The sequence below is a fragment of the Tetrao urogallus genome, assembly GCF_951394365.1.
Source record: "Tetrao urogallus genome assembly, chromosome: 4".
NCBI classification, from domain to species: Eukaryota; Metazoa; Chordata; class Aves; order Galliformes; family Phasianidae; genus Tetrao; species Tetrao urogallus.
The window spans coordinates 2675153-2695240 of NC_136817.1; the positions used below are offsets into that span (position 1 = coordinate 2675153).

The window sequence follows — 20088 nt, forward strand, 5'->3', positions numbered from 1 at the left end:
AGAGTCCATGTTTGAGAGAAGACTGTTTAATTTTATGGGATTGGCAGTTTAGAGCAAGGATTTTTCTTTATTATCCAACTTGCAAACAAGTGATGTGGAACTGCCGTTCTGCTTTTAAGAAGTAACTAATTAAAGCCTTTTCAACAGGTGTAAACTTGGCAGCTTTTCTCATCATTGTCTTTTCCTATGGAAGTATGTTCTACAGTGTTCACAAAACAGCCATTATGGCTACTGAGATTCAGAATCATATCAAAAAAGAGATGACACTGGCCAAACGTTTTTTCTTCATTGTATTTACTGACGCACTTTGTTGGATACCCATTTTTATTTTGAAACTCCTTTCTTTACTGCAAGTAGAAATACCAGGTATGTTCTTCCCCTTGCTGCTGTTTTGGCTGTGCATGAAGATAGTTTCTCATTTAGAAGAACAAAGAATTGAATGCATTGAATTATATTACTGTAATGAACTATATGCTTATTTATCTTCATAGATGAACACACAATATAATGAATTATACTTTGCTTTATTACTGCACTGGATTATATTACTATCATCTACAAGGTTAGTCACGTTTAATTTGGACATAACAACAAAAAATCAAATCTTTGAAGTCTGTCCCAATAGAATATCTATAAAATATATCAGATGATTTTGTAAACCAAGCTTGCACTGGAATGGTCTTTCATCTTCTGGCTTTTGGAGATTCTGTTGCCTAACTAGGGCTCAAGCCAACACAAAATTTCATATCTCAATTTAACAGTATAATTCTTACCCTGAAATGAAACTTTCTAGTGCAAACTGACACTTCAAGCACTAAGTTATGTAAAATCAAGCTAACCTTCTTTATGCTAAAAATACATTCCCATGTAAAACCAGTAAAAGATTAGAAACTTTAAAAGCTTTGTGGGGGGACTTATAATGAATAATACTGAGGAATAGGGAATATAGATCACAGGCAGTGACAGGAAGCAAAGAATAGAGAAGATACAAGAGCAAAGGGTAGTGCAAAAATAATAGTGGGAAGAAACAACCTGTGATATGAAGCCAAGCTGGAAGTGTGCAGCCACCCCTCTAAGCAGGAAGCTCTGTTTCATAAGCATCAAGGGCTCATGTTAATTAATGGGTAGAAACGCTATAATGCCTACTACAGCTTCCTTTCTTTTTCTCTCCCCTAGGTACCATAACATCTTGGGTAGTGATTTTTATCTTGCCCATAAATAGTGCTCTGAATCCTCTTCTCTACACTTTGACTACACGACCCTTCAAAGAAATGATTCACCAGTTCTGGTACAACTACAGACAAAGAAGATCCAAAAGGGGCAAAGGCAGTGAGAAAGCTTACGGTCCGTCCTTCATTTGGGTAGAGATGTGGCCAATGCACGAAATCACACCAAAGCTAACTAACGCTGTGCTTTGTACAGACTCCTCTGATGCCTCTATCACTACACAGTCAACAAGACTAAATTCCTACACGTAAATACGTTTGGAATCTTGACAGCGATGTCTGCACGCCTGTGGAGTTGCTGCTTTGCAACAACGATGTCAAGCAAGGGAGGTATGACGCCTGGGCTCCTGCACACCAGAACTCAAAGCAGGAAGAAGCACAGTGTGGCTGCTTGCAGGTAGAACCAATATATCAAGTGTTATTTCCACCTTGCAACAGTTCCTGCTATTTTGACAACTCATTCTAGTTCAGAATGAGAAGTCAATCTCTTCTTTCTTTTTTTTCCTCCAGCAAGCCAGGATTGTGGGGGAAAAAAAAAAAAAATGAAGTGATATTTAAAACATCTCATACTGAAATCACAGCATTTCAAAATCATCTATCTTTGGGGGAAAAAAGGCTATTTTCAATAAACTTTTTATAGTTAAAAAAAAATACCCATTTCAACAGCTCTTTTATTTTTCAGAGTTGACTGGTTTCATCTTCAAAATCATACTCCTCTCAAGATTTCTGAGTGGTAGACTTTTTAGACTGCATACAGCTCTTAAAAGCTTTTGGGAATAGCAGTAAGAAAATATTTTCATTTCATAATTAGATGACTTTATTATATTTGTCAAGGTCGAACAGGTGGAAACGTTATTCCTTTTGTCAATCATTTCACCCATACAACTGTTGTAATTCAAGCAGAATCAGAATATCTTTTTTAAATGTGTTTCTCAACTCTGTGTCCTCCAGCTGTTAACTAGAGGAAATTTCTCCTTTTGGAAGAGCTAGGAAGACCAAACTGAGCACCCCAATATCTTGACACTGTTCTTCTCCTCACCATTTCATTATGAGCTACACTAAATAGCTCCCAACAGCTTACACACTTCAACAGGTTTCAGCCTTTATCTATCTCTGCATATTGAATAACAGGAGGGTGCCAAAAAGATGACTGTCAGTCTTAGTAAGCTTCATCACATATACATTCAGTCTCCTTGTATACCTGAACGGATGCAATATGGCTAAAAAAATTTTAGGAACACCACAGTTCGGCACTTTTTGGGCTGCGTTTTTCCTCCTTGTAATAGAACAGCACAATAATGTCATCAAGCTGAAACAAACCTCTGCACCCCCAAAAAAAGGTGTTAAGGATAGATGTAGAGGCAGTTCTTTTGCATACACACACCTAAGATCTTTTCCCTTAAGAATTACTGTGATTTCTTTTGTTCTTTTAGTACCATATTCCCAGCCCAATGGCTTGGAAGCCCAAGAAGGTAAAATAAATTCTTTTGTATTGGTGATTTGAAGCTTTTTAAAATGAAGTTTAAAGATACTTCTGGTGTTTGCACTTAACTTCTTAATAACGTAAGAAGTAGAATTAAAAATAGTGTGACTCACACTTCAGCTGTTTACAGAACTTTGGATTATCTTGAAATCAAAAGTTAAGCATCTACTGTACGTTCAATCAAAATAAAAGATTGTCCATTGAACAAAATGACTTCTGTTCCAAGTTATTTGGCAGCACTTTGAGTTACTGGGAAAACAAACAAACAAAAACAACAACTAAGAGGAATCCTGCAATGTAGATCACCTTTAACCCAGCCACTCAGAACTCAATTCACCAGGGCTTGTGCAATCTAAGGCTCGTTCAGAAAGCTGCTCCCCTGCTTTCAATAGGATGTCTGTCCTTATCAATATTCCTATTTTTAAGTTGATTCTAAATGCACTCAATGTCATCTTCATTTCTATGAGTAATCCAAGAATATCCATCAGTTCAAAATTTGTTGTAAGAACTTTATTGCTTTGATTACAAAACTACAGCTTCTCTTTAAAATAGCTTTACCAGGGAAAATGTGGCTGATCCAGGGTATAGCTACATTCTCCTGCAGCTTCCCCTTGTATTTTAGCATTTGCAGCTGTGGTAAAGGCACAGGAGTTTCGGTACAGATATTTATTACATAACAGTGATCTTCCAGATCCAAAGGCCCTGGTAACAGCACCAAGCTAATGAACTAGTAACTGCTTAAGGCAAGACATAAAAACAGCATCAAGTACAAAAAAAGTTCTTCCCCAAGATGGGAGAGTCCATTTCACAGGTTCTGTCCTAACCGATGGAAGCTTTTCCTTGTGCTTCACAACAATTCATCCTAACAGTAAACACTGCTGATGTGGACCACCATAAGGCACTTTATTGCAACGGAAAATAGTGTAGAATTGTTGACAGTACTAAAACTTCTCATAAAACAAAAATGCAACCTCACAGAAATATACCACAATAAAATAATAACGTCTGGGACAGGGGGGTTACCTAAAGCTTGTAAATAAGCCACAACCTGCCACACGATCCCATCCTTTCCATAATGAAAGAGCACAGGCACGGGAAGGCTGGAGGCTGTGGAAGTTCTCACAAAGACATCCAGCAACGAGGAGTGTTCAAAAGGCCGCAAAGCACAGGGAGCAGGGTAACTCTGTGCGCGTTACTTCAGCACGAACCTGAGATCACCTGAGCTTCTGAGGAAGTCCAAAGTCGCAACGTTATTTTCACACGACTGCAATTCATGCACGCAAAACAGACGCCCGTACGGCTCGGTCCCACAGCAGCTCACTCGCTGGGCTTCAGGGAGTCGTAGCCCTCCTTCAGCAGGTCCCGCCACGTCCGCAGGCAGCGCGCGTTCTCCGAGCAGCGAGCCGCCAGCGCCTCCACCTGTGCCGACACGGCGCTTGTGGCCTGCAGGACGCGGCTCAGCGAGAAGGCGGCCTGAGGGCGGGCAGACAGACAGATAGAATCATAGAATCACAAGGTTGGAAACGACTTGCAAAGATGATCTAGTCCAACTGTCCTCCCATCCCCACTGCTACCACAAGCACTACAATATATTTCATAGGTCCTCATCCAGACGCCTCTTGAACACTGTCAGGGATGGTGATTCCACCACCTCCCTGACAGCCATTCCAGTGCCTGACCACCATCTGAGAGAAAAAGTTCTTCCTCATTTCTAATCTAAACCTCCTCTGATACAATTTGCATCCACTTCCCCGGGTCCTGTTTGTCGCCTGGGAGAAGAGGCCAAACCCCTCTTTATCCCAACCTCCCTTCAGGAAGTTGTAGAGTGCAGTGAGGTCTCCCCTGAGCTCCTCTTCTCCAGACTGAATAATCCCAGCTTCCTCAGCTGCTCCTCATAAGACTTGTGCTCCAGACCCCTCACCAGTTTCCTTGCCCTTCTCTGCACACGCTCCAGGGCCTCAATGTCTTTCTTGCAGTGAGGGGCTCAAAACTGAACACAGTACTCGAGGTGCAGCCTCACCAGAGCTGAGTACAGGGGATGATCACCTCCCTGCTCCTGCTGGCCACACCATTTCTAATGCAGGCCAACATGCCGCTGGCCCTCTTGGCCACCCGGGCACACTGCTGGCTCCTGTTCAGCTGAGCATCAGCCAACACCCCCAGGTCTCTTTCCTCCTCACAGTCATTCAGCCGCTCATCCCCAAGCCTATAGCACTGCATGGGGTTATTGTGGCCAAAGTGGAAGACCTGGCACTTGGCCTTGTTGAACCTCATCCCATTCACAGCCCAGCGATCCAGCTTATCCAGATCCCTCTGAAGGGCCGCCCTACCCTCAGGCAGATCCACACCACCTCCCAACTTGGTGTCATCTGCAAACTTATGAGGGTGCACTCGATGCCCTCATCTAGATCATCAATAAAGATATTAAACAAGATGGGCCCCAGCACCGACCCCTGGAGGACACCACTTGTAACGGGTCGCCAGCTGGACTTCACTCCATTCACCACTTCCCGTTGGGCACGGCCCTCAGCCAGTTCCTTAGCTAAAGAAAGGTGCACCTGTGCAGGCCACGGGCAGCCAGTTTCCCCAGAAGAATAGTATGAGGTAGATAGATTGATAGAAAGACGCGTCCATGCGGACCCCCTCCCGCCCACTCGGCGTGCACTCACGTCGCCGATCTGCATCTCCACCTCCTCCAGCTGCAGGGCTCCGGCCGGCGCCGCTCCTTCACTGCCGCTGCGGGCCCGCCGAGGCCCGCTGCTGAGCGAAGCCTCCGCCATAGCCCGCGCCGCACAGAGCTCCGATCCCGTCCTGTCTCGCGAGAGCCGCGCGGCATGCCGGGAGCGGTAGTTTTCTCCAAGGGGCGGGGCGAGCGCTGTCGAATGCGCGCGCGCGGTGGGGCAGGGGGCAGGTGGCCGCGGTGCTGAGGGCGCGGAGTGGGGTCGTGTGGTACCGCCATGTTGTTTTCTCGCTGTCCGTCCTCCAGCCGAGGTAAGTCGGGGAACCGGCCGCATGGCTGCACGCACGGCGCGGTGGGGCTGGGTCTGGCGCGGAATGGGAGCAAAGGTCGCCGCTGCGTGGCAGCCGGTGCCGTTCCCTTGTGTGGCTGGCGGGCCCTGGGGGCTTCTCGGTGCTGTCTGAGGGGACTTGTGTGGTAAGGAGCCGCGGTGCGGGTCTGGGCCGCGAAACCCTGGGTGCCTACAGCCCTGCTGGCCTGTCAGAAGTGAAGCTAAGCGTCCTGTGAAGGCAGGCTGCGGGAACTCCTGCAGCCTGGAGAAGAGGAGGCTCTGGGGAGGCATCGCAGTGGCCGTGTAGTACCCGAAAGAAGCTTATAAGTAGAAGGGAAAACAATTTTGCTCACAGTGGAGCTGGGTAGGCTTCGATGTCCTTGTATTGCTTCTTGTAGAACCGTTTGTGTTGGAACAAACCCCTAAAAGTCACCTCAGCCAACTCCCCTGCAGCAAACAGGGGCACCTACAGCTAGATTCGGTTGCTCAGAGTCCCATCCAGCCTGACCTTAAATGTTTCCAGTGGTGGGGCACCCACCACCTCTCTGAGCAGCTGTTCCAGTGCCTTGCTGCTCTTGTTTTAAAAAACCTTATGACTTATATTCGATCTAAACATTCACTCTTATAGTTTGCGGCTCTTTTCCCTTGTCCTGTCAGGACAGACCTTGCTGAAGAGCCTGTTCTCTTCCTTCTTATGGCCCAGCCCCCCATTAGATACGGAAAAGCCACTCTCAGGTCTCCCCAGGGCCTCCTCTTCACCAGCTCTCTCAGCCTGTCCTTGCAGGGGAGATGTTCTATCTTTGGGATCATTGCTGTGGCCTTCCTCTGGTTGAGCTCCAACAGGTCCTTATCTCTTCTGCATCAAGAACTCCATATGCAGTGCTCCAGGTGAGGTCTCGCCAGTACAGAGTAGACAGGCTGGATCTTCTCCTTTGCCCTGCTGGCCACGCTTCTTTCAGTGCAGCCCAGAATACAGTTGACTTTGTGTGCCATGAAGGCATGTTGCTGACTCATGTCCAGGTTGCCATCCACTGGTACTCTCAAGTCATTTTTGGCAGGGCTGTGCTCCATCCTTACATTCCCCAACTTGCACTGATAGTGGAAGCTTGCTATGACCAGGTGTAAGACTTTGCACTTCGGCTTATTGAACCCAGAGCAGGGGATTGGAACTTGATGATCCACAAGTTCCATTTCAACCTAGGCCATTCTGTGATTCTTGAGGTTTGCATTGGCCCACTGCTCAAGCCTGTCTAGGTCTCTGAGTGGCATCCCATCCCTCAGATGTGTCAGCCACATCACACAGCTTCCAGTTGCAGGCAAAGGATGCTTGAGGGTTGTGAGAAGACAGGGTTATAGCTCTTATGCTCTCTTGGCTATGTACAGAGTTCACATTAAAAATTCATCATAGCCAATGCTTATTACTTGGTGTGTCCTGACCCTTTCTGTGCAGTCTTTTGGAGGGGGGGGGGGGGGGGGGAACTATCGTATTTGTTGTACTGCTTGTGCTGGGAAAAATGGAAAGCTTTCAAAAAGGACTGTTTTGGCAAACCTGTTTTCTGTTTTTGCAGCACGTCAGTGCTTTCGTGCTCTGAAGCTCATCAAGAGGGACTGCCTTCCCTCGCTGCATACAGCAGGATGGGCATCCACTGCTGCTGTGCCTCGCATAACCACGCATTATACCATCCATCCTCGGGACAAAGACAAACGATGGGAAGGTTGGTGGGGGCAAAATGCAATTTAAAAACTTCTATTCTGATTGAGCTTTAATAGTGCTGAAATTTGTTGCTGTTTTTCTTTTTAACAGAAATTGTATTAAGTACAATATTTATATTGCAAATGAAATGTTATGCTCGCCATCTCATGAGTGTCTTTATTGCTCTGAAATGAAATTAGATTAAATCCAATCCTAGATATTTCAAGGAAATCTACAGTCAACTTTAGTGCTAGTGACTAACGCAGCAAGTTTTAGTTGTGTCATGTATGGATGTGTTGGACTTCTCCTCAGTTGTGTTTACTGTGAGAGTGTGAGAAAATAAGATGAATATTCATTCTGGGCATTCCAGTCTCTGCATTTATCAGTTTTAGTGGTTCCACTTCTGGAAAAGACTCTAATGGATTAGTGTAAAATAAAGGAATTTGTTCTAACTGAGGCTCTTTTTTTTAGTTCTTTCTCCCTTCCCTAGAATTTCACCAGGTGTCTCTGATGCAGCTAGCCAATTGGGCTCCTAATTAACTTTAATGTTAACTTCCTGATATTTATGGTGCATAGAGATTGTTTTTCATGGCTTGTTTTCTGTTACACTGAAAGGCTAATGTCCTTGTGCACTGTTCCAAGTACTGAAGGGATTCTGTTAAATGTTAGCTGCCTTTTACAACAGGTAATACTTCTCTGATACCAAATAGCCAGTATCACTAAGCAAGGTTTAGCAGAAAGAGGCTGGGAGAAATTAGGGATTGGATTATCTAATTATCATCCTTTTTTTTTTTTTCTTTTTTTTTTTTTCCTATTGAAGGGGTAAACATGGAAAGATTTGCAGAGGAAGCTGATGTTGTCATTGTTGGAGGAGGCCCTGCAGGTCTTTCTGCTGCTATTCGTCTCAAACAGTTAGCTGCTGAGCAGGGCAAAGAAATACGTGTCTGCCTGGTGGAAAAGGCATCTCAGATTGGTGCACATACCCTGTCTGGTGCTTGTCTTGAGCCACGATCCTTAGAAGAACTCTTTCCAGACTGGAAGGAGCGGGGGGTATGTATGAACATACAGGCACGTTACTGGTGTGTAATAAATTCATCCATTTGACTCAATCTTGTGTTGTGTAGTACTGTATAAAATATGTTGATCTTGCAAATTGCAGGCAGTAATTGTTTTTTTGCTTTGCTGTGTTGGATTTTTTTTGTTGTTCTGGATTGGCTGTGAAAACAACTTGCTGCCCTGTTTCTGTTCTCTTTTATGTAGGCTCCACTTCATACTCCTGTAACTGAAGACAAGTTTGGAATTTTAACAAAGAAATCTAGAATTCCAGTACCAATTCTGCCAGGTAAGGTGTGGGGAGGAGCTTTTTGTACTGTCTTTTCAGTTTCCTTTTCAGGCTTTTTGTGCCTCAAACAATTTTGATTCAATGTAGTATTGTGAGTGTATGGAGAATCACTTGCAATGTTTGGGTCTGTGAGATGATGGCTGTAATAACACAGCAGTATTATTTTGAAAATAGTAGCTGTAGAAAAAGATACAACATCTGCTGTATATAGCTGGTGTTTGTTTGCTTAGTGTTCTGTTTCAGGTGTGTTTGTATGCTTATTTGTTTCTTGCCCAGGACTTCCAATGGTTAATCATGGGAATTACATAGTACGTCTGGGACACTTTGTGAGATGGTTGGGTGAACAAGCAGAAGCTCTGGGTGTGGAGCTGTATCCAGGCTATGCAGCTGCTGAGGTAATAATGACATCAGTATGCATACGAGAAGCATTTTGGAACCCCCCCCTGCTGCACCCCATATTATTGGTACATTCACAGCATTTGTACAGCCACAACATTCAGTGACTGAACTCCCTGGCCCAGATTCAGCAAAGCAGATCAGCAAGTACATTAATAATTACTCTGTCTACCAAGTTGTACCATTAGACAGCAGAAAGGCGTGGTGTTTAGAAGTTGTGTGTTAGGTCTTGTGAATGATGATCATCTAAAAGGGTTTTTGTTTGTTTGTTAATATTTCCAAAGGTTCTTTTTCATGAAGATGGGAGTGTGAAAGGAATAGCAACTAACGACGTAGGCATTCAAAAGGACGGAGCACCTAAAGTAAGTAGCTGTGTTTTCCTTAACTGGAGATCTAATTCTTGTAATTGTGATGTATCTGCTTCCAGTGCTGTCGGTGATCTCACTGCGGCCCAAGAAGAATAACAAAATTCAGTGCCTGTTTTTCCTTTCTATATGAAATTGATTAATTACACAGGAAAGTTTTGGTCTCAGAACATTGTAAGTTCCTTCTGAGATAGCAGAAAAAGCCTTTGAACAAAGGAGGTTTGGCTGTGGATGACTTGAAGGAAAGTCTGAAAGGATGCTTTGACCTATGAGAGATCAGGAAACAAGGGAAAGAATTCCAGGAACACCTAGAAGAAAGGTGCAAAGGTGGAACAGAAGCTGTTGTCCAGCTGGTGGCTATCAGTGCATAAGAGTGTACTTCTGGGTGATTTATCTTCTTCCATACAACTGCTGCCACATTTGTTGACAGTCTGTCTGCCTTGCTGGGGCAAGGTACGTTCTCAGTCTTTGTACCTTTGGATGCAGCAGCTGTCCAACCAGCACAAAACGTGACCCTCTGTCCTCAGTTTCAGACTTCAGCTGATTTTTAGAGGAATCCATAACCTGTGGTAAGCATGTTTCCTCCTCATGCAGTACATAGGGAGAGTTCAGCACCTCAGAATAGCTCAAGTTTTGCACAGTTGAGGCTACAGAAATTCTGGGTGCAAGTTTTTTTTTTGGTTTTTTTTTTTTTACTTAGTCTTTCTTAGATGAAGTTTCTTACTAGTTTACATAATGTTTCCAAAAGTATTTACTTTTATGTAAAAATCTGGGCTATTTTTCTCATTTAAGACAGGGATTGAGAAGAAAAGACTTGTCCTTGTTTTAAGAGGCAAAAAAGCAATGGGGGAGGAAGCGGTGGTGGGGAAAAGTGATACATTTCTCAGTATAAAGTTGTCTGTCTTCCACAGTGGATACACACACATGCACTTTCCAGGTATACATTTCGTCCAGTAGGAGGTGCAAGTAATATGTCACAGTAATAAAAGAGAGTTTTGGTTTAATTCAGAAGGAATTTTTTTTTTTTTTTTTTTTAAGGAATCCTGAAGATCTAAATTTTATTTATTGCCACTCATTCTTGTAGAAAATATCTATGAAAATAATATTGTCTGTTAAGTTCATTAATTTGTACGTAATTAAGGTGCAGCTACAATAAACTGAGCATTCGAGTGCTTTAGCTGTCAGCTCATAGTACTTCTTGGGCATTAAGATTCAGGTAAATAGATTTTGCATAATCTTCAAAGCAAAATTACCTTCAGTGTATTTATACAGAGCCTAATCAAATACTGTGGTTAACAAATACAGTCTCACCTTGTAGTCAGCCCCAATCAAACAAAACACAGTGAAGGTAAGAATGCATGATTAGTATTTAGGTAATACATATTTAGAATCTAGTATCCTTGAAGTGCAGGATTAATCTACTAGCCTATTCTAGTCTAATGCTGAAAGTGAAGTTAGAGGTGAAGTTTCTTTGCTCTGTTGGGATTCCTCTGCACAGTGTGAGCAAACTGATCTGATATGAGAAGCCCTTCCAGTGCAGAGTGGGGATTCAGTGCAGTGCTGTTCTACTGGAACCGCCTTGCAAGGTGTGCTGGAACTGTATCATAGATGGCTGTAAAATGCAACTGGACAAGAGCCGTAGCTTGCAGTGGTTTATAGACTCTGGTCAGGACTACAGAGTACTGTAAAATCACCTTACTGCTCTCCATTTTCTTCCTGGGAGATTGTGACACAGTTCTAAGTGCTTACGAGATGCTCTATTTTTGCAGGCTACTTTTGAACGAGGCTTGGAACTCCATGCTAAGGTCACTGTCTTTGCTGAAGGCTGTCATGGGCATCTAGCCAAACAACTGTACACAAAATACAACCTGAGGGAGAAATGCCAACCCCAGACCTATGGCATTGGGTTGAAAGAGGTATGATCTGCGTTATTTTAATGATAAAGGAGAATAATGTCAAGATACAATGTAGTTTGCATTCAAATTACTTTGTATAAGTCATTGCAATGATTTGAATAACAGTTTCAGATGTCAGAAGCTTGGCAGTTTTGAAGCTAGTGGCATTCTATCTGAATGTCTTAACTGAATGTTTGTTTCAGCTGCTGTTTCTCTTTTTATCCAGAGTTATCTGTAAAACCGTTTTCACTTCTTTAAAATCCTTCTCATTTGTGAAATCTGCTTTCAGTGCTTCTAGTGAATAAGAGGGGATTTCTTGCTACCTAATCTTAGGGTATTTTAGTACCTGAGGATGGGAAGAATGGCTGTCTGATTTTTCTCGTATATCCATTAGAGAGGAACGTGCTGTTGCAGATGAGTTGTGCTCTCTGGATGAGCTTCCCAACTTACTTTCTGCCCCCAGCCCCTGCCAATTCTTTCACTGGGCTTGTAAAATCAAGAGAGGGATTGGGTTTAGTTTTTAAAATCTTTTATGTTCAGGAAATATTAGTCATGAAAAATACCTACAAGTGGCATAGTCTTAATTAAAATTTCTCATACTTAAGTTGTACAATTAAGACTGGTTTCAGCATAGCCGTCTGCTTCGGGAAATAGTCCAATAGGAGGTGGAGCTGTAAAGTGAAATAAAGTGATGCTGATCAGCCAATATCCATGCTATGCATGTCTGAGGGTTATTTTTACTTTGGACTAGCTCTGAGTCCTGCGATCTGGGTTACTCTTTTGTGACTGGAATGCTTTAGATGGGCTTCTGGGGCCAGTCTTGGAGTTGAGTTTCATCTGAAAGGAATTCAGTTCATGTGTCCTGTGCCTGCTCTTTAATGTGAACTAAAGCACAGTAAGAGGGAGCAACCAGGAGACCAGCTTAAAATGTGCCCCTTAATCCAAACTGAAACATCCATGTGTACGTATCCTCTGTGCTTGAGGTGCTCTAATGGCACGGAGCTGCTGGAAGGAGTAGTTCCATTCCCCTCTCATCATCAGATTACACTTGACACAGAACTTCATACTGAAGAGATGTTGTGTGAAGTAAGCAGAAAATTGACCTGTTAATGAAAACATGAAAATGCTTCTGTGAGTATGCCATGGGTTAAATGAGTAGTGGAGATGTGCAGGAGAGGGGAGGGAGGACAGTTAGCTGGGCAGCAACATTTGGGTCAATTCAGCCACGTGGTTAAGCCTGACTTTGAAAATCCTGTGAGGAATCGTAGTGAGTTATATGAAAAAAAACAATATTTTAGTAGAAAAAAAGCCTTTCATTAGAGGAATCCAGTTGTGGTTGAATGAGAATTTTGGGTATAACACTGGAGTCTCAATCCTATTTTCTAATGTGCAGTTTTTCAAGCAAGAGAAGTGCTGTCAAATTTGTAAATGGCAACCTAAAAAAAATTCTCATACTTTGTTACCTGCCCTTCAGGTGAATGAGTTTATAATTTCAGCAGTGAAATAATTTATCTTTTTTTTTTTTCCCCCCCCCCCCCCAGCACTTAATTGTGTGTTTGCCTTTCATGCTATTGAAAGCCTATTGCTTTGCAGTCTAAAATAATTATTGGTGATCTTCATTTCAGTTATGGACTATTGATGAAAAGAAATGGAAACCAGGAAGAGTGGAGCATACCGTAGGCTGGCCTTTAGACAGACATACCTATGGAGGATCCTTTCTTTATCACTTAAATGAGGGTGAACCTTTAGTTGCCCTTGGATTTGTGGTATGTGAAGTTATATTTTCTCTCATATGTGGTTGTTGTTTTTGTATGAAAATGAAGACTGAACATTTTCTTTGTTTTAATGTGAAGATGAAAACACAAGAGCAGCAACAGACCAAATTCAGTACTTCCACTATTTTGAATGCACTTAGTCCTGTGTAAGGCAAGGTGAATTCATCACATTAATCTGTCTTTAGGTCGTGTCTTCTGTGAAGGATAAAATGAAGAACTTAAATGTTTTTGGTTTTTTGTTTTTTTTTTTTTTGTAGAAATTACAAATTTTCCTAAAGTCATAAAAAGGTGATTAACCAAAACTGTGCTTGCAAAACTTTGTGAAATATTTGAAAGTGGAGAAATGTCAAAAGCAGGTCACTTCTTGCCTTTGGAGTTGATGTCTCTGTCAGTCTGAGCTGATTCTTGTACTAGTTGTTATAGTGCACTTTCATGAAGCTCAGTGATGAAAGTGGATGCAAGCAGTCCTCAAAGAGCAGGGAACAGAGAGAAATCAGGTGCTGTTTGGTGCTGACTCATGGTGTATTTCGCTGATTTTTCTCAAATAAAACTTGGAGGATCCAGAAATTATTCCACTGGGCAAAAGAGAAAATTCAACAACTTATATTTTTCCGTGAATAAGATGGGAAATGTAGGATGTACCTTTGAACAAGTTCTCAAATGATTAAAATGTAGATTGTGGGCATTCAGCAAATGCATGTCTCTTCCTATTTTCTTCTTTCATCGTTCCTTCCCCAGTGTTCACCTAATGGGAAATAATTGACTGGGCTAAATGATGTGAACTGCTTTCAATATATGAGTGTGAGCAGATAACTATCTAGAAATAACTGTTTGCCCTAGACAAGCTGAAAGAAGGGGTAGTTTTTGAAACAAATTTGATACGAGTTTTCCTCTTTATCTTACCCATTAAACCATGCTTAATTTCACTGATTCATTTCAAAGGCAGGTGGAAGGTGGTTCCAATGTAATTAAGTACTTCAGGTTTTAGGTAGGTCACAGTCTTATGGCAGCGAGTTCTCAGACTTGCTTGGCAGTGCCCTGTTTTTGGCAGTGCTTTAAGAACAAAGATCCTAAGGTTGGCTCAGTGTGACATAACAGAAGTAGTTGATTGCTAATACGCGGTTGTTTTCTGCTCCTAACTTTTTTTTTTGAAATTTCATCATTCATTTTCATTAATGTTACGCTTCTTTTTAAGGTTGGCTTAGATTATCAAAATCCCTATTTGAATCCGTTTAGGGAGTTTCAGAGGTGGAAGCACCATCCTACTGTAGAACCTACTTTGGAGGGCGGAAAAAGGATTGCGTATGGTGCCAGAGCGCTGAATGAAGGTGGTCTCCAGGTAATTGTTTAATGAAGCTATTTACTTTCAGATCTTGATGGCCACCTTTGTAGCACTGCAGATTCAGATTTGTGCTGTGGGGAAATGACAGAAACGTGTTATCTGGCTGGAGGCAGCTGCTGTGTTTTGCTAGACTTGGATTCTGTAATGCTAGCAGCCTTCTGACACGGTCGCTTCACTATCTACGTTGTTAATGGGGTTTGTATTGCAAGCAAATGTGTTTAACAATGAAAGAGCTACAGGTGATTCTTCATTTTGCTTGGAAACATGGGGGAGAAGGAGGCAGCACTTATCTGTTCTGTTTTTCTGGGTGAGTGGAGGGTGGTGGGATTTTCATAATTGAGTGTTCTGTTGTGTGCTTGGCGATGGTAGCCAGGCTGTTTGCTACCTCCAGCCAATTCTTGGGGCTGTTGCCCTCTGTTCTCTGACAGCTTTGACTTTTAATTTGAATCCCTCCTTTAATACAAACGTGGCGTAAGGCAGCTTTTGCAATACAAGCAGAATTTCAGCAGCAAGGTAATTGTTGGTGTCATCTTTTGGAGCCTTGATGCAAGTGTCAGTGCCTGGGACTGAGTCGTGTGGGTTTGTGAAGTAACTCGCTGCTCGTGCTCGTGATACCATGTTCAGTCAGTGTGCTCTGCAGTCTGAACTGGAAGTGTGTTGTCATGTTTTTTGCAAAGGGTTTACGATAACTGCAGTGTCTCAGCTTATCTCAGAATCGAGGCTGCTCTTTCTGGTGTGCTCATTTCTCCGTCACAGAGAGTCATTATTGAATTTCTGGCTTGGATGAAGTAGTCAGTTTGGGAGCATTTATGTGCTTACAGTGCTTCAAACACTGCTAAAAGAATGTGGTATTTTTATTGTCATTTACAGCCATTGGTGGGCTGAGTTACAGGAGGTATGGCTTTTTTACTTCTCTGCCACCAAATCATTGGACTTCTTTTCTGGACTTAAACCAACACGTCCTTTACTTTGCACTGCTCCTAATACAAAAACAAGTTTAACTCCACTTTCCATTTTGATGACAGCATTGCATCAGATAGATCTCTAACATTTCTACTGATGTAAGGTTATTTCTTGGTCTGTTCTCTACAACCTTATCTCATGTTCTTTAGTCTTTAAAATTACCTGGTATTGAGAAGTAGAGCTAAATTAACATCTGTGATTCAACAAATTGCCCAAGACACAGGGGAGTGCCATGCGTAGTACAGCTTTTTAGTGTCCAGTGTTTGGATATTCAAAAGTGGGTTGCCCTGGGTAAGTAGTGAGCAGATACTGACAAAACAAGCAGAAGAAAAGAAAGAGTTATTTCAGATTATCTTGAATTTCAAGGGATACTTTCTTTGTAGTTAGTACGAGAGGATAAATGTATATTAATGAAATACACGTGATGCTTGCAAGTCATCTTTTTGTCTTAGGTTTGAGTTAATTGTGCTCAATGACATCATGCTCCTTGCTGAACAGGAGTAAGGAACTGACTTAGCACAAGAAACATAGATTTGTTGGCTGCTGAGCAACTTCTCTCAAATAACACACATTTTAGGAGAGAGGCACTATGCAGTTTAACAGAGAAGATTTGTGAAACAACAAAGATAGCAATGTGTAACGTGCTGCCAGGTGAGACTGTGTGAAAAATGGAAGCACAAATGTAATTTGAAAAACAATTCACTTGAAGGTGGAATGTGATGTTTGTGGGTGACAGTAACCAGTCTTATCAGAAATAAAGCAACTAGAAGGAGGGTATGAGGAAAGAACAAGTGCTGTTATTTTGTACTCAGATCTAACTACGGTGGCTGCATTCTTATTGGCTTACCATGCAAAAATTGAGCAGCTCCAGTGCATTTTTAGGTAGTACAGATCCAAGTGTAAAGGCCAGTCAAGTCTCATGCCAGTTTGTCAGGATGTTGTATTCACTTCAAAATCAAACAGAAAACATGCTTACTTTCTTTTTCCTCTCCAGTCAATACCCAAGCTCACCTTCCCAGGTGGATTGTTAATTGGTTGCAGTCCTGGACTCATGAATGTGCCTAAGATTAAAGGGACACATACTGCGATGAAAAGTGGCATATTGGCTTCAGAAGCCATCTTTAGCCAATTAACCAAAGAAAATCTCCAATCAAAGACCATAGGTAAGATCACTGCTGTCACGTGGAATTACTTTGTGTTCAGTTGAACCACCAATAGCTTAGCTGTAACTTCATGTCTGAAGGAAATACGAGTAAATCCTGAAGTGGCTTTATTTACTATTTGTGTGGTGAATTGATTTAAGAAATAAGCTTTTAATTATTAGTAAATAATGATCCTGCTGCTAGAGCTAAATAAGCCGCAAATGAACATCTGAAAAGTAAGCTTATACTGCCTATACAAGAGAACAAAAATGGTCTTTCTTTTCCTACAAATGTTAGAATGTGCTTCTTTATTCAAAAAGTCTTACTGAAAGACTACAATCAGAAAGCAATAAAATTACATGGAGCTGATGAAATGTAAGCAAAAGAGGGTGCAATTTCTCAAGTTCACTACTTCATTAGTAGGATAGTTGTGGGGTTTTTTTTCCTTTTGTGGTAGGATGCTCTGCAGTAGTCTGTGTGAGATTGTGTATTCTCTGTTATGTAAGTTAAACATGCTCAAGTGATCATCTGATCCTGACCACATGTAGTGTTATACTTCAGCCTTGCTTGTTCCCTTTCATCTGTTAACAAAGGCTGTACAGGAGGTAACCTCGTTAAGATTTCAGTTACTCTGGAAGTGGACACCATACCCATGTGCCACGTGATAATTATTTCAGAAATCCCTTTGTAGCAGTGGGTCACTCTTAGTGAGCTCTTGTTCAGGTGTAACATGCAGCAAGAGATAGCAGAGAGGTATGCTGAACAAATAAATTAAACTCCTAGTTTAGCGCGTAATGAAGTGCTTAGAACCCATCTGAGATGATAATCTCTCATACTGGGTTACTGTGGCTGCTACCAGTTCTGTCAGCACAGGGTATTACTGCCCAGTTACAGCTTTGGGCGTAGATAAGGAGGCAGAAAATAGAGACTGAAGCATGTTTTCACATACAGACAAACCCTTAGAACTTAATTATTTAGAACGTTTAATCCTGTGCAGTAGGAACTGAATGGTGATGGGGAGGCTCTCAGGAAACTTTATTGATATGAAACCTGTTTTTTTCCTAATCACTTGGCTGTAAGTGTACTGTAGTAGATGTGGCATGTGCAATGTCTGCAGTATTTTTAACAGAAATCAGGAATTTGTAGTCAAATGAGCCTTGTTAACTTGCTGGCTCCTGAGGAAGAGAAATACCACTGTCTAGCAGTGGTGTCCTCCATTTAGGCCACAGCCAAAGCTACTGACAACAGCACGTTTGTGGTTGCTTAACTTGTAAAGAAAAATCTTGTAACTTGACAAGTTAAAATGAAAAACCTGAGTCTTGAATTGCAAGTAAACAGTCCTGGTCAAATCTCAGAATCCAAGAGAGCAGTTGCTTTCCAATAGAGGTGCCAGTACAGCTGTCTGCTCCACGGTAGACACTTGCTTACAACTGCCCACAAAGCAGCTCTTTTCAGGAGGCTGAAATGCACTGTTTAGGGCACTCCTACCTTAATAATTAGCAATTCTGGTTTTGCTCCCTTCCTTGTTAACGACTGTCTCTATTCAACAATGGTTTTGTATTTTAAGGATAGCCTTTACTCCAGGTACCTAACAAGTAATGTCCTGCCGTAGGACTTGATGTGCAAGAATACGAGGAGAACCTGAAAAAGTCCTGGGTCTGGAAAGAGCTGTACTCAGTTAGAAACATCCGGCCGTCCTGCCATAGCATGCTTGGTGTGTATGGAGGGATGATTTACACAGGCATATTTTATTGGCTTCTCAGAGGAAAGGAACCGTGGACATTAAAACATCCAGGTAATTTCACTATTTCCTGAAAGAAGATGCGTGTGTCACTCCTGATCTTAGTTGAAGCTAGAGCGTTTGTGGGCAAGTGGCAAGGACTCTAGGAGTCAGTGGCTAATCGGTGAAGCAGACTTGTTCCATTACCTAGTGCATCAAGTACACAAAGGCATTAAAGCAGTGTTCCACATGGGCATAGATGAGTCTTTTGAAAAGGACTTCCTCTTCGGAAGTAGTTTGTTCTGATAAGGAGGAAAGTCAAAAAAGCTTCATTAAATTGTTCAAGAGTGACTGCAAATTTTTATAATTCTACTCTGACTCTTATTTGTTAATGTTTTAGGATCAGATTTTGCTCAGCTCAAGCCAGCCAAAGACTGCACACCTATTGAATACCCCAAGCCTGATGGAAAAATCAGTTTTGATCTCCTTTCATCTGTGGCTTTAAGTGGTACAAATCACGAACATGACCAGCCTGCTCATTTGACTCTGAAAGATGACAGCATCCCTGTGAGCAAGAATCTGGCTGTATTTGATGGACCAGAACAAAGATTTTGCCCAGCAGGTAGGTAATAAAAACGAAGCATTTGACCATACATGCAGGGAGAAACTGGTCAGTGAAATGACAAACTCTTGTGTTTTCCCCAGGCGTTTATGAATACATCCCTCTGGAAACAGGAGAAGGATCAAGACTGCAGATAAATGCTCAGAACTGTGTCCACTGCAAAACATGTGATATCAAAGACCCAAGTCAGAACATTAACTGGGTAGTGCCTGAAGGTGGTGGAGGACCAGCTTATAATGGGATGTAAACAGGCAGAAGACTTCTGTGACTTCTGATCAACCAGCAGCTAGGTTGGAGTATTTTATGCTGAAGTGTAAAGTACAGCACTGATTTGAATGTTTCTGTTTGAGACTAACGTGCCATTCTCAATTTTAGGTATGACCATTGTATAAAACAGAAAGTCAGTGTGCTCTAGTTATTTAAATAGAACAACTTATTTAAATAGAACAACTTTTCTGGAGTCTTATGGCAGGCAGAAGAAAGTTATTCTCCAGACTAACATATGAATTTTGCATCTTGGATATGCTGCTGAAATTCGGTGTTGGTAGGAGCCATAGCCAAAATCATTGGTGTGGGGTGGTGGAAGAGTTTAGTGACTATATGTACAAAAAAAAAAAAGCCTTTCTCTGTCTACCTGAAGTGCTTTACTTGTAGTCCTACCTCACAGTAGGGAAAATGCATTAATCTAGAAAACTGTCACTGTTTGTGTTACACGTTTAACATGAGAGTCAGATTTGTTTCTGTTTTTCTTCCTGATGATGACGGGGAGCCCATCTGCACTACAATCTGTAAGGAGCTTTAACAAATGCTTCCTAGCTGCACCCCTGTGATATGTGTGCCAGCACTTGTTTCTGGCAAGGAATCAGGCCTGCACTAATAAATGAAGAAAAACAAAACAACAACAAAAAAAAAAACCAGAATCTGCCCAAATTGCATCAGTGGTAAACGAGACTTCTTAGGAAGCACCATTAAGCCATAGAAACACCACTGCTGCTTTAATGCATTAACAATGTATCTGAATCACCAAACACGAGTTATTTACAGCTTAAAAGAACAACACTTGATCTTTGACCAATGTCTTTATTATTCGACTTGTAAGTTGTAAACACAGAACTG

At 42.0% G+C, this 20088-nt stretch overlaps 3 protein-coding genes across 3 annotated transcripts in view; 2 read left to right on the forward strand and 1 right to left on the reverse strand.

The window, feature by feature from the left end:
* The window catches only part of RXFP1 (relaxin family peptide receptor 1), a gene marked incomplete at both ends in the record, with an annotated part of 45307 nt that extends 43829 nt beyond the window's left edge, over positions 1-1478 (forward strand). The window contains 2 exons of the mRNA XM_079534208.1: positions 148-366; positions 1177-1478. Of these exons, the coding sequence (XP_079390334.1) occupies positions 148-366; positions 1177-1478 (521 nt within the window). The remainder of the gene's footprint in view (positions 1-147; positions 367-1176) is intronic.
* A 2548-nt stretch (positions 1479-4026) lies between these two features.
* On the reverse strand, positions 4027-5489 carry LOC306945818 (renal cancer differentiation gene 1 protein; the record flags this gene model as incomplete). The annotated part of the gene is made up of 2 exons (XM_079534642.1): positions 4027-4182; positions 5379-5489. 2 exons carry the CDS (start codon positions 5487-5489, stop codon positions 4027-4029), a joined length of 267 nt encoding a protein of 88 aa, XP_079390768.1.
* Positions 5490-5666: 177 nt separating this feature from the next.
* ETFDH (electron transfer flavoprotein dehydrogenase) lies at positions 5667-19219 on the forward strand (the record flags this gene model as incomplete). The annotated part of the gene is made up of 13 exons (XM_079534495.1): positions 5667-5700; positions 7286-7432; positions 8231-8460; positions 8671-8752; positions 9029-9147; positions 9433-9510; positions 11283-11429; positions 13034-13174; positions 14379-14522; positions 16483-16651; positions 18243-18425; positions 18751-18972; positions 19056-19219. The coding sequence occupies 13 exons, from the start codon at positions 5667-5669 to the stop codon at positions 19217-19219; spliced, it is 1860 nt and encodes a 619-aa protein (XP_079390621.1).
* Positions 19220-20088: the final 869 nt, after the last annotated feature.